The following is a 14,187-nucleotide window of genomic DNA, read 5'->3' on the forward strand; positions in this document are numbered from 1 at the left end:
CACATCTGCTGGCTCTTGCAGTTCAGAAAGGAATTATCAAACTTTATTTCCAATGGGTTAAAGCAAAATGATTTGATCAGGCCTTTAAACCACTGAAGTATACCGAGTTTCCAAGTCACTTCCACAATGCTTCCAACTCAACATGACTTTTGTTTCTATTCTCTTCAGAAACAGTTCTAGCCATGTTAATAAAACTTGAGTTAGAACTTTAATTTTGTTCTATAGCACAAAAACCAGCATCTCCCCAGAATAACGGACAATACCTAAGTTGTTCTACAAGAAATCCTGGAGAGAGAGCTCTGCAAAGGGATCCTTTCCTGAGGCTCTGTGAGGACTCTGACTGGAAGGGCTGGATGCTGCAGACAGCTAGTAGGAAAGACGACAGAGAAAGGGAAAGAAAAAGAAAAAAGGTCTCAGAATGACAGAATATGAAAGCTGAATGTGTAATGAAAGGACAAGGGGAGGTTAAGAGGCAAAGTTGGCAGAAATCAACTATTAAAACAAGGTGTTTGGTCATATGGAAAACAGAAAGCCTCCTCAATGGTTGGTGTAATGCAGAAACAAGCTGGACATGACCCTCCAGAAAGGAAACTTCAGTTGGCGTTTGCCAAATAAGCAGATAACCTCACACTTTCACAGCAGGTTTCGTCAAAAGAAGATGCAAAACATTAAGCCTGATGCTCCTGTGAAACGGGTTAGCGCTCTCCCCGCTTTACTGGCAAAACTATGTACTGGCAGGGAGAGATGACGCTGGGGGCCTGGCCAGACCATGGCAACTTTCCAGATGCCTTCTCCAGAAGAAACAGCTCTCATCATCTTTTCCTCCCAAAACAGGGTGTGTATAAAAAGAAGTTGGAGAGCAGATAACGGATAATTCTCAACTTAGGGCCTAGAACACAGGATATATTCTGGGGGTAGGAAAAAAAAAATAGATTAAAGTTCGTCAACTGCTGCTGTTTTAGGTGACAACTGAAGACTGAGACCAATACACTAACAAAAGTCACATCCTCTAGCTGTGTATTTAAAGCACCACGCTACAAATTCAGCCATATAAAGCACAGAATTTACAAGTAGGTAATATTGGAGTTTAAGCTGCTGCTGGAAGGGACCAATAACCTGCAGGCTGTAATTGCAGGAGTATCTGCTATTTGTGGATTTCTTTTTTTTTTTTAGCCCTTTGCCTTTTTTGTAGTGCTTTCCCAGTTATTATCAGTGCTTTATTAAATTCTATTTGCCCTCCTACCTCACAGAGCTTGCATGTTTTTGCAGTTACAATTAAAAGTCCGCTTTCTCCATTTCAGATTCCATCACTAACAGTTTACTCATAATCAAGTCACTAAGTGCATACTTGCACTTCATGCCCATTGCAAAAACATCGTATGAAGACATCATATTTCCATCAGAAATACCAAATGCCTGCCAAGCTATGCATGACAGGGAACATGCTTATGGGATCTGCTTGCAGAAGTGCCCAGAGTATAAATATTGTCATTGCAAATTTAATTTTTTCACTTTAATGTTTATCCTAAACTATGTGAGGAGAAGGAGCTCTTTTAGGATCTCTTAGGATCAACTCTCTATCTGGGTTGGAACTTTTATCTCCCTCCCGAAACCCCACTCCCAATGGGGCACTCGGATTCAGATTATGGAAGAGTCATAAGACAGAATGGGAAGTGCTCAAGAAGCGGTTTCAGGATGTCAGAAGTTCCCCTTTTAAAGTTGGTTCTTCCCTTTGGAAAGCTGTAGCTCACACACCCAACCACTCTCCAGGATTTGAGCCAGCCTGATGATCAAGTCCAACAGAGTCATGACTTCAAGCAAGGCACGCCTGCTGCGACTTGATTTCATGAGGCATCCTTCCTCTTCATGGGCAAACAGCTTGGAGCCACATATTAAAAGTCCTGTTAAATTGAGTTGCCAAATCTCCAACTGATATCAAGTCCAAAGCAATGTCCCAGTTTGAAAGCAGTGTGGAAGACCGGTAGATTTACAGCTGTGTCATTTGTGCAACATCAGCAGGTAACCAGAAACAGAGCTGAAATTTCAGGAAGCCTGTTCAGCCTAAATACTAGGAAAAAACTTGACAATGCTACTTCCTAGATGCCACAGCCACATTCAGACAAGACACAATACTTTATAGTAAATACATATTCTAACAAGATTCCTCTAATTATCAAAAAGGAGGCCTAAAAAAATGTGGAAAGTGTAGTTAGACAGTTTCCTACATTGCATCTATCCAGAATACAGCTTACAAATACATCTGAAAACCAAAACCTACCTTAGCACTTTCTAAGAAGCAGCATTTAAAACAGCACTGGCCATCAGCTTCTCTAGCACCAATATGATGATTTTTAAAACTGCTTAGCCTCCTTACTGCCCAGCACTGGTGTGGTCTGAAATGCTGTACGGTACTGGAGCAGACCCAAAGTTGAGTCTCACCTCCAACAGCAGTTGTCACTTCTTGCCGCTTCCAGCAAAGACAAAAACTCTCCGGAGTCACAGTATGACAGAAGAACCCATCCGCAAGTGAGTGTTGTGATGATTCCCATCATTAGCTAGATACTGGTTTCTCATTAAACAAATCTGTCAAGCTGTTTTAGCATATATTTTAAGATTAGTGTGCCAAAAGAAGCACCTGTAAAGCTTACTTTCTGGCCTAAAACTGTCCTGAACTCCATAGCCTGTTCTTCCACAATTTCAAATTAAAAAAACAAAGCACCCAAAGCAGCGTGGCCAGCAGGTCATGGGAGGCAATTCTACCCCCCCTTCCTGCAGTGCTGCATCCAGCTCTGGAGCCCTCAGCACAGGAGAGACATGGACCTGTTGGAGCGGGGCCAGAGGAGGCCACAAAAATGACCAGAGGGCTGGGACAGCTCTGCTGGGAGGACAGGCTGGGAGAGTTGGGGTTGTTCAGCCTACAGAAAAGAAGGCTCCGGGGAGACCTTATTGCAGCTGCCAGGACTTAAAGGGGGCTGGATGGGGACAGGCTTTTTAGTAGGGCCTGTAGCGGCAGGACAAGGAGCAATGGTTTTAAACTAGAAGAGGGCAGATAGACTAGCTCCAAGAAGAAATTTTTCCCAATGAGGGTGGTGAAACCCTGGCACAGGTTGCCCAGAGAGGTGGTAGATGCCCCATCCCTGGAACCATTCCAGGTCAGGCTGGACGGGGCTCTGAGCAACCTGATCGAGTTGAAGACGTCCCTGCTCCCTGCAGGGGGGTTGGACTAGATGGCCTTTAAGGGTCCCTTCCAACCCAAACCATTCTGTTATTCTATGAACCTCCCCCACTGCCAGCCATCTTCCTCATTTGCACATTTACCTATTCTTCCCCATCACCAGACGATCACTTCTACTACTTTTTCTGTACAATTCATTAACAGTGACATTAACAACTGCAGCTTTACAATTCACGCAGAGGCTGGCAGCAGGCCAAGTAATTTCTTTATTCTATTTTAAATCTTAAAATTTTCACTACCCAGCTGCCTCCCCTCCTAAGGCTGTGTCGTGACAGGGGTGATCAGAGCACAATATGTAACACTTAATGGCGTATCACCGATTTGTCCGTACCGTATCATTTTATATTAGCCAACATGATAATGTTTTTCATGGTGGTGAACATTCACGCACTGTTGTTGCGCATTACAGCACTCAGGACTTACAACAGGTAGTTATGTTCCAGTTAACTGCACATCACTCAGATCCAGCTTGTCTGAAGTGTTCTGCTGTACTGTGTCACATCTGCCATCACTCTGGCTACTCTTTAACCTCAGTTTGGCCACTGGTTCAGCCTGGCCCTTCCTCATACACACACACTCTCCCCGCCACCAGCTAAAATTTAATCACACAACTCTGACCGTTCTCCCTGCTCTGGGTAGCATGGTACCATATGTTGCAGTGAGGAAAGCCTGCTATTTTATCATGATGAAAGAAATATTTTATCATTATTTTCCCTTCTCAAGCAGGAAATAGTGACTGTACTACAAGAGGAGTCATTTCAAGGCAAAAAGGTATGTGTCAGTTTCTTTTAAAATTATGAATATCCTCTGCACTTAGATTTTCAAACTTTTGAAACTTTGCCCATAAAAAATACAAACTACCCTTGCTTTTGATAGTGACAATTAGAGATAAAGTTGCATGCATGTAAACAGAACACTTGAAGAGAGCCAAAACAGGTATGTCCAGAGGTAGGAAAATTATAAAAGACAACACCTTAAGAGTATCCAGTTAGGAACACCAATTTAAATTATAAAGAAACAGGACAACAGTGGGATGCCTATTTTACCTGTCTGCATACAAAGTAGGAGGAGTTCCCAACACACTACAACTTGGCAATATAATTTTTCGGCAACAATTCTGCGTCTGTCATTAAGTACCTTCAAGCTGCTTTACTGTAGACAGCAACCAAAATCTATCCACAGACTAGAGGCAAGTGATACAATCTAGTGCTTTAAACATAAATATTAAAAACAATTAACTTTTTGGCAATGATGACACCATGGACAAAACTTGTATCATAGTAATGGTGTTTACAGTGGTCCACGTGGGATGTAGGCAGCTTGAATTGTGTGCCTCTCGGACAACCATTATTCATTCTTTAAGATTTGTTTCCTTACCTCAAGAACACACATTTTCATTTCTTTATTTTCCTATTTCTTTTTCTGGCACAACAGGAGTATTAACTAAACCTAAACAGACAAACGTGCTCTCAGAACCACCTCAAAACTAAGCATACAGTAAATTTAGTGTGATAATATTGTAAATTCCCTCTGTGGCGATACGTTAGTAAATGCCATCTCTGCTGTGTATGGGGAAGCAGCTCTCACATGCAGCCTTTGTCTCATTGAAGTCGCTTTACTGATGTCAGAGTTCTGAAAACTCCACACCTGCAAGCAACATGGACCATGTGTCTCAGGGAAAAACCCCGAGTCCTGGTCACACAGCAAATGTTGATTCCAACGGTGTGGTTTTTATCAAATTAATTCTCACAGGAGCCAAACATGTTGTCAGAGAAGCACAATACATACAGCTCTACACACCTCACTTGTGACTAATTCCTCTTTGTCCTGTTACGACAGCCAGCTGGGATTCAACCTAGACCAAGCCCTGCCATGTCAAATGAATCAGAAAGGCTCATCTAGCTATTCAGACCTACCTACCTGTGTATAACTGAATTAGGCAGGCAGGCAGATTTATTTATATTTTTAAAAGGACATTTCAAAATTGATGTTTTGGGAATTGCAGAAAAAAAAAAAACCACTCTAATCCTTAAGGATCCTTTTAACTCGATATCCACTTAAGAATGTGTTCATGACACTTTTTTCCCCCCTTGAAATAGTATAAAACCCATGTGAAAGATACCAAATCACTTGTTTGAAGTGTGCAAAGCAGCTCTCAGAAGTTCAACAGAAAATCAACTGAAAATTGCATTTCTAGCTAAAGAAATCTAACAGCATCCCTTTCAGATAATGCTTTTTAAAAAAAATTTTTTAAAAGTATCTGTTTTAGTGAAGAAAATGGACAACCTGCCTACTGGCAACACACAATACAGCCTCTCCTGTTAAAGGATCCCATTCAGGCATTGAAGAAAAGCTTGAGGCTCTTTTCCTTTCCAACCTACTGCTGAATTCTTTTCCCTCCATACTCTAGTCCCAAAAACCTTACAACAACCCACAACCTTACACCAACATATACTTAAGTGAAGTTATGCATGCATGTTTTAAAACAGTCACCTATAAAGAGCGAGCTCTTTATAGCAAGATCAAAACACAGTCCCAATATATTATGTATTTCTAAGACTCATGTTGTACAGTGTGAACTCTGACAAAGAAACATTTGACTAGCAAGTAAAACCACACTGTTAATACTGGAATTCCAATCTGCCAGCTAAACTTGGCTCTGCCTTTAACTACAGTTCACAAACACAAACTCAATGATCTCAATATTTTCTGAAAATAGTACAAAGGTGTTTCAAGATTGTCCATTCCCCAACCACCTATATCCCCCCAAGTTTTTCCTACTGCAAAAAAAATACCTTCAGATGGCTACTGGGCTGAAAAAGTGCATTTGGGTAGAAACTTCCCAGTGACAGAAGTTTGCAAAACAAACAATATAAGGTACATAATTTAACTCCTGTATTAAGTCAGTTCTCATTGTTTGTCAGAGTAACTCTTCAGCACACTCTTTTGTTCCAGTACATTAGGTAATGAATCTACACGCAACACATCAGGGGAAGCAGAAAAGCAGGCAATTAAAGGAGCACTCCATTTAAAGTAACACCTCACTTCCCAGCGAAAGGCCAGATAGATTTGTACAGCTATTGAGTATCTTCACTATGCTGTAAACAGTCTTCTGCAAAGTCATGGAGGAACACAAAGACCTTTGGAGAATACAGAGACTAAAGCTAAATGAACATGCCACGTGCCTCCCACTGCGAGTGGTCAGTGCTAACAACCAGGTGTTGGGGTGAAGTTTCACCAAGTTTGATACCACTTTCTTTTCAAACCCATCTACAACATCCATAGCCTTAAAAGGCCACATACACCCTGTTTGTACCCTGCAAAATGCTGTCATATTTTTTAAGTGAAAGCTGCATGCTTATAAATTTACAGCTACTGCCAGACTTGGTTACTTTATAATCCAATACTTTCAAGTGACAGGTCAAAGAACAGCAATGCATGTACTTGGGAAAAAAGCTGTAACAGCACAATCTCAAAGCCACATGCAGAGGTAAAGCAGCAGAGAAGGTGAACTTTGGGGAAGAAGCCTGTCTTCAGCAAACAGCACAGGCATTACCTATTCTTATCCTTGTGGATAATCTCAGTCCTTTTCCCAGAAAAACAATGCCTTAAAAGGCCATCCTCTTCACTTCTGTAAAACTAACTTGATGCTGCCAACCTGGATATATGAAGCTAGGAAGCGATCCTTCCATGAACTACTGGGCTTGTGCAACACGTTTTTCCAACACAAGAATAAAGAAACTGACCCAGCTGTCATTTGTTTCTAGCAGCAATTATTTTGGATATACACACCTGTGCTCCGGGTACAGGGCCAAAAGGGTTTGGTGGTCTCATGACTGGCTGACTGTATATTAAAGTTGGCTGTGTCATTACTGGTATACCTCCCATCTGTGACGGCTAAAAAAATACCAGACAACATCAAGTCACTAGTAGCATTAATACATCACAAGTATTTAAAGAAAGAAAGGAAACCGGTAAGTAGGTGAAAAACCTTGGTCATATTTGATGTATGGAATCATAGAAGAACTTTCTACAATATTCTGCAAATAAAGGTTACTAGAAAGGAATGTTAGAGCCTTTTCAAGGAATACTCTCAATAACAACTGAGCCCATTTAATCTCTTGGTGCAAAGATCCGAAACACTAAAATACTTTAAGCACAAGCATTTGTGCTGGTCTTCTTGCTCCCAAAACAGAGGACTTGACAGCACTTCCCTGTCTGCCTTCAGAAGCACAAGAACAGTTTTACAGTTGTCAGTGCAGCGCTGACTGACATATAGTTCAGAGTTCTAGAAAAATTGAAAACTCTGAACTATATGTACAATTAACGTTCAGTCATTATGCAATCAAAGTCTAAAGTGTTACCGACACTCTGGCTGAGCCAAATTAAAAGTTTAACATATATTAATGGTCTTAGACATAGGTGCCAATCTCTGGTGCTGCTTTTGGCACTCCCCTCAGGCTCGGGTTGAGACCCAGCAGCAACCCTCCTGAAGCAATCCCCATTCCAAGCAGCTTTTCCTTGACTAATCCTGATACTCCTCCTATCATGCCAACTCAAGAACCCATTCAAGAAACTGACCCTGGTGAAAACACCCTACAAAAAGTAAGCTAAAAATAAGTGCTGGCACAATGCAGACACAGGAACCAGCAGCCAGGGAATGCTAAGGTACTAACAAAATTGCCTGTCCCAGTATGCCCTCACCAAGGGAAAAGCCTGCTACTAGACTGCCACTTAGGAACGGCCACGCTTAGAACTATGGTACCTACTACTGCTTTTAGGAAAAATTAAACACCAGGGTTGTAAAATGGATCAACATTTCAGAGATTCCTGGCAGTAAGTGTCCCGAGTAAAGTTTGAATGAGCCCGGACAGTTTTCAGGATGTCACAAAGCCTTTTAGTCATTCTGTAATGGCCCATCTCACCCAATGCTTTGGTAATGAATAAACTGATAGGAGCTGAAATTCAGTCTTCTGTAAAATAGTTCAGAAAAACTACTGCTACCAAAGTCGAAGCAGCCAAATGATATACAGCATCTGATGACTTTGAAGTGCAGGAGTTCCACTCACCATCCCGTAGCCCATCATTCCTGTTGGCGTTGTGGCAGGATACGCCATTACAGGTGGTGCCTGGTGTGAAAAAACAGCGGTGAACTGAGAGGAGAAGTGGCCAGCGGCATACTGCGGAGATACTGCTTTCTAGGGGTCAGCTGCAGCACTTGGCTTATTATGAATATAGCAGAGAATAAATCGGATTTGCAGTCTTGTGTTAAGAGAGTATCCAAATTATTTCAGATGGAATACAATACCTCAGCTAAAGTTTCTAGGTGATCCTGGCAAATCTGTAATTATGTATTTGCTTTTAACCTGTTAGGATTCTGGCTGACTAAACAAACCTGCTAGCTACCATTCTCTCAGCATCCTGTTTAAAGAACAGAGTATGAGATACAGAAGTGTGAGAAAGAAAATTCAGGAAGCGGAAGCATTTTTTTTTTTTAATCCCATGAAGTATATACTTATTTTTCAAAATCAGAAGTAATGGTACACAAGGAGTCTTAAGAATTTTCAAGACTGAAATACCAAATTACCATTGCTTTTGCCAACATTACAGGAATGCTTTTCTCTTTAGCCAGGATGTACACACTATGGGGATTCTCTTACCGTGTTTCAATATAAATTCAACACTAACATGAATATCCATCTCGCACTCCCTCTCAGTCACCCACTTAGTACAGTGAATTTGAACAGGTTAAAAGCCCTCTTCGTACATAGCAGATATGTTTACATTACCCTTAACCTAAGTTAATTTTTATGAAGTTACAGTAAGGTTGCTGTCAGCAGACAAAACCTGGGGTCAAGCTACGTTTTGTAAACAACTTGGCAACATATACATAAAAAATGGCTGATAAGTCTTAGAAAGAAAAATATATTAAAGACAGTTCTTCATATTCTAACCATATTCTTAGTTCTACAGTTTCATTATCTGCTTTCTAAATTACCCTTACAAGGACAAAAAAAGGGGTTTTTTTAGCCTATAAATTGGTGCTTATAAATACTCAGATAACTCGTCTCTCCTTTAAGAAAAAACAGTCTAATTTTCATGCTATTGCTGTGGGGATTACTATTCAAGACAAGACACAGACCATATGCATTTCTTGGCACCCAGAGATTATTGATACAAAAAAGGAGGGAAACAACAAAATATTGATAGTACTGGATTAATTAAATCAGATAAATCAAGAATAGAACATCAGCAGAGCTGCTTCTGAATTCAGTTCTAAGATATCAGCTGCCTTTTCATAGGCAGTAGCCTGGCACTTCACTTGCCACCAGAACAGATTTCCCCTACAAAGAATTATCTAGACTGTGTATTATCCATATATTTCACATGGGTGGCAAAACTATCCTGAAAATTAGGGGTTTTTTTGGTTTTGCTTGTGTATCCACACCTACTCACAAACATGCTGACTAAATTTATTTTTGAGTGCTCAAGCATGAACCTACCATCCTTTAGTTACAGAGTTACCCTGCAATAAAACCAGAATACAGGCAAAGACCAATATCACTGTTGACACAACGAAAAAAAATCATTTGAAATGAAAGACTGCATTCCTCGAACAGCAAGCACAGGTTATTGCTTGCCCTTTGTTAACTGTCAGCATGGATTTTCTGTTTTCGTATGAGCATTAATGACATATTGGTCTCTCCCCACTAAAAATAAAAAAAAAAATTAAAAAAAAAAAAAATCAAGAGCTACGGTAAATTTGGATAAAGTGCCAAGTATAACAGAAGCCCGTGAGGTTTCATGCAGTTATTCAAACACAAACAATTTTATCTTCATTCAAAATTCACTAAGTGCATTAAAGGCAGCACAGACACACACCCCAGCTCTCTGGCAGCAAATGGTACAGTTGAAAGCAAGGAAAAATAATCTTGGTATTTCCCATGCCATCATTCGAGTCAAGAGCCTGCAGACCACCTATGAAGTTTGTGTATGCTAGGAAAAGCTCAATTTTTGGCACACCAAAGATTTTAAAATGAGAAATGTGTAAATAGCAAGAAGGTTATGAGATTCTGCAACAGCAGTGGTTAATATCAGCATGCCAGTCGATTGCAAAAAGGCTGTGGGTTGTTTCACTTACGTATTGTGGAAAATGCATGCCATTCTGTATTTCCCAGGGAGAACAATTACATAATGCAATAACACTGGATTAGAAGCAAATACTTACACAACAGAATATACAGATAGCATTTTAGTTCAACAAATACATTAAATGTTTACCCCAACACATTCTTGTAATTCAAGTCATTTACTGGGACAACGTACACCTGTGATACTGTCAGCATTATTGGGTTCGTAATTGTTTTGCACAGTCCATTTATTTGGTATATGCCTTTTTCCCAAAGACAAGAAAGCCTTATTTTCAAAAGCATATTTATTTAGCAAGCAGCAGCAACTCCACAATAAATAGACCAGCAGAGGAAAGCAAAATTTTTTCCCCCTAGATTATTTCTGTTTTAAGATTTTTATGTTAATAAAACAGTTTCACAGGAAAAGAAGTGTCTCAATAGTATCTCTAAAAAATAAAAGCTGTTAAATGTAATGACTTGTCACAAGAAGATGTATATACAAGACACGAGTTATTAAACAGATTCAAGCACACACGTAAACTCAAACCACCAGTCATTAAAGCAGGTGAGTAGTTACAGTTCCTTCAGTATCTACACACCCTCTGGTAAGGTCCACAAACACTTCTCCCTACATAAATGTAGTGAGTTGATAAGGGACACCCAGTAGGGAAGAGGTGGTGGAGCCAAGGAAACAAGCTCTCACCTTCCAGATCCACAATGTTGTATTATTACGCTGCGGATTCAACCTCCCCCAGTCAGTTACAGAGTCAGGTGCATAAATCCTCGAGGGTGCTTTATCACCCGTTCTGTGCATGTACAGTTCTCCAGGTCATTGGTGAAAGAGTAGGATTCACATGCCAAAATGTTCTGTTAGCATTGTGAAAACTACTCACGTAAACTCCCAACCTCCTTTTTTTGTACATGTAATTAAAAGCCCTCACTCCACATGCTACCCCCAAATCCTTGCCAACACTGCCTGCTACAACAGACACTATGAAGTTGATCACCAAAACTGACATGCATTAAAAACAACTGCACACATCGGGGCAGGAAAGCAGTGGTTACATACATTAAGAAAGCTACAGCCCTTATCACTGCACAGACACCTCTACAGGTACCAAGGGGATTAATCTCTCGGCCCATTCTCGCCCCCAGAGCAGGCCGAGTTGTAATGTGAACATACTTGATGTATCAGTGCACCTGACGAACATACTTTTCACACTTCTACTTTTCTAGATTGCAACGTGCCCCCCCCCCCCATCCCAGAATTCAGTTTTATGTCAGTTAAGTGAAACACAAAGGTTGCTATCCTGCCAAGAGAGAGGCTGGTCAAACACTACTGAAGTTTATGCTAAACCTGCACATGTCACATCACAAACTATTTACTAGAACCACACAGTTAAGAAAAACAAATCTAAGCAGTACACATCTCAACTGACCACTTCTTCAATTTTCTACCACTCTTTTACTGCAACTATAAGATCACTTTCAAATTTCTGTTATACATCAGTCTGCATATCTAAGTTGCAGGGAACTCACTATTTTAAAATGAGTACTTGCTTACCAACGTTGGAGCATTCCACGCAGTTGTAGGTGCAATCTTGGGTTGCCAGTTGGAACCGCCCGTCAGTTTCTTTTCACCTGGCTGAGTCCAGTTCACATCACTTCAAATAAATTTTTTAAAGAATTTTTAGAAAACATTGGATTTTCTTACAAAACTCCCTCAGGCAAACATTTCCTCTTGGAAGTGTGGCTTCTTTTGTTAGTGAAGAAATTCATTTAGCAAAAGGAGTTGATAAAAGGCCTCATGACGGTAAGATGTTCAGCGTGAGCCACCTCAGCTTTATCTAATCTCAGTCAAGTTCCCCACTATAGGTGAGTTAGTCTAGCCAACTTTTCTTGGGTCAAGATAGTTTATTTAGGAGCAACTGCATACTAGATTTCTGAATGAATTCAAATGGCCCTGATAAGCCTGAAATTTGATAAACATATTCTCAACTTTGCTGCTAGAGCAGCTGTTCACTATTTTAGAATACACCCGACTTCAAAATTCACTTGTCTAAAGGTCAACTACAAGTCGGAGCTTGTAGTTTCACAATCTTTAATACAGCTCTGCACTCACTCGGGTCACACCAAGTTTTTATAAGGTGTACTAAGATTACCTACAACTACAGAGAAACATTTTGATGAGCTCATTTCCTGAATATATACAAAACCTGAAAGGAATCAGAGACAGGAGGACATCTTGCCTGCTGTTATCACTGCCACTACTGCTCAGTCTGCAGTCACCTTCCAACAGCTTTCAACAATTCATTCTACCTTGCATGAGAAACAAAGAACAATCCCAAACGTGCTCTTAAGGTTAACATTATGTTGTTATGCACAGGTTTGAACCTGTACTTCCATAAAAATTTATTATCAAGAAAATAAAAATGCTCAACTTTTGATTAAGTATACTCACTTTTTAGTAGTTCCATTTCCAATGCCCAAATCTGTCACAAAGTAGAAAAAGATACTACTGAAAATTCTATTCATTTAAAAGAATTATATAAGTAAGATTAAGTGTTAGTGGTTCAATACTTACTGCCTACAAGATTGGCTAAAGATGAATCCAGATCATCTGACACTAATTTGTTAGGTGGTACTTTGGCAACTGGAAGACTCTGGTTTTGGGAGGCCACTGTTGGTTTTAGAAGACCACCTAGTTCATCAAAGCCTTGAAATAAACATAAGTGATTTGAATCACAGGACTCCCATGAACATTGTGACATTCAATTAAGTAGACATCAAGTTCAACAAAATGGCTAAACTTTAACTGAGTGATGCTACATTATACAAGAAGGATAGAACTTATTATGCCTCTTGATTAAGGAGATATTTACTAGAGAAAGGAGATTAAACTTTACTAGTTTAACCTACATGGCATCAGTTTTACATGGAATGGATTCACGACTGCAAAGCAATCAAAATGTAAAACAAAACAAAGAATAAATATCTAAAGTATTTCAGTCTTATAAAACAGCTTCTGTATTTGCTTTTAGTGGATCACCGGTTTGCCCAAAGAGAATCCAATGTCAAGAGTTCAATGTCAAAAGATGAGAAAGTATTTACTTTCCAGATGTTCGAAAGAACAGAAAGAATACTAACTATGATCACAGTCCAAATTAATTGTGTATGTTTTGATAATTTATCATTTTCTGAAATAATCTGAGTATCAAAAGAGTAAAATGTTAGACTAAGAAGTGCCACAAGTGTGTTACACACACATATAAAATCAGGATAAAACTTCACCTCTTCTAACCACACTCTACAAATACACAATTTCAGTGGACAGCATGTAAAAGTGAAGGCTGTTCACTGTGTGAAGTTTTAATGCACAAAACATTTAAGTGAAGGAAATAAAGTTAAACATTTCAGCAGGGTGCACATAGAAATACCGCGTAAGGAAAAAATATTTGATTAATAAAGAAAAACTGGATGAAGAATGCTGCTATTGACCTTTTAAAGTCAGTTTTCTTCAGCTGGAACACTGTCACAGCAGTATGAGTAAATACAGATTAAGAGATTTATACCTCGAGAATAAAAAAGTTAAAGGACATACATCATCTATTTTATTAAGTGTCTTACCACCAGAATCTAGGACAACATTAGAAGATTTGTTTCCAAACACAGACTCAAAATCAACATTAAGGCCAGCTGATGGCTGTGGTTGAGCAACAGGAGATGGAGTGAACCCTGTGGGGAAAAAGAAAGAAGTTGAATGTTTTTATAGAGCATTTACCATGAATCCACCTTCTTTATGCAAGACAAGCCAAGTAAGTC

The 14,187-nt window shown here is 39.7% G+C and overlaps 1 protein-coding gene across 3 annotated transcripts in view; it reads right to left on the reverse strand.

Moving 5' to 3' along the window:
• Positions 1 to 14,187, reverse strand: part of PICALM (phosphatidylinositol binding clathrin assembly protein) — a 52,039-nt gene that overhangs the window by 2,067 nt on the left and 35,785 nt on the right. For 2 of the 3 annotated variants that reach the window (XM_010284528.1, XM_010284527.1), the window contains 6 exons: positions 13,993 to 14,100; positions 12,950 to 13,081; positions 12,827 to 12,857; positions 11,930 to 12,029; positions 8,305 to 8,364; positions 7,028 to 7,132 (listed from right to left, as the gene is read on the reverse strand). In XM_010284528.1, the coding sequence (XP_010282830.1) occupies positions 7,028 to 7,132; positions 8,305 to 8,364; positions 11,930 to 12,029; positions 12,827 to 12,857; positions 12,950 to 13,081; positions 13,993 to 14,100 (536 nt within the window). Of the gene's footprint in view, positions 1 to 263; positions 367 to 7,027; positions 7,133 to 8,304; positions 8,365 to 10,376; positions 10,401 to 11,929; positions 12,030 to 12,826; positions 12,858 to 12,949; positions 13,082 to 13,992; positions 14,101 to 14,187 lie in introns of all 3 variants that reach the window. The other variant, XM_010284526.1, reaches the window with a different exon arrangement.

The sequence above is a fragment of the Phaethon lepturus genome, unplaced genomic scaffold, assembly GCF_000687285.1.
Source record: "Phaethon lepturus isolate BGI_N335 unplaced genomic scaffold, ASM68728v1 scaffold17103, whole genome shotgun sequence".
In the NCBI taxonomy this organism is placed as follows: domain Eukaryota; kingdom Metazoa; phylum Chordata; class Aves; order Phaethontiformes; family Phaethontidae; genus Phaethon; species Phaethon lepturus.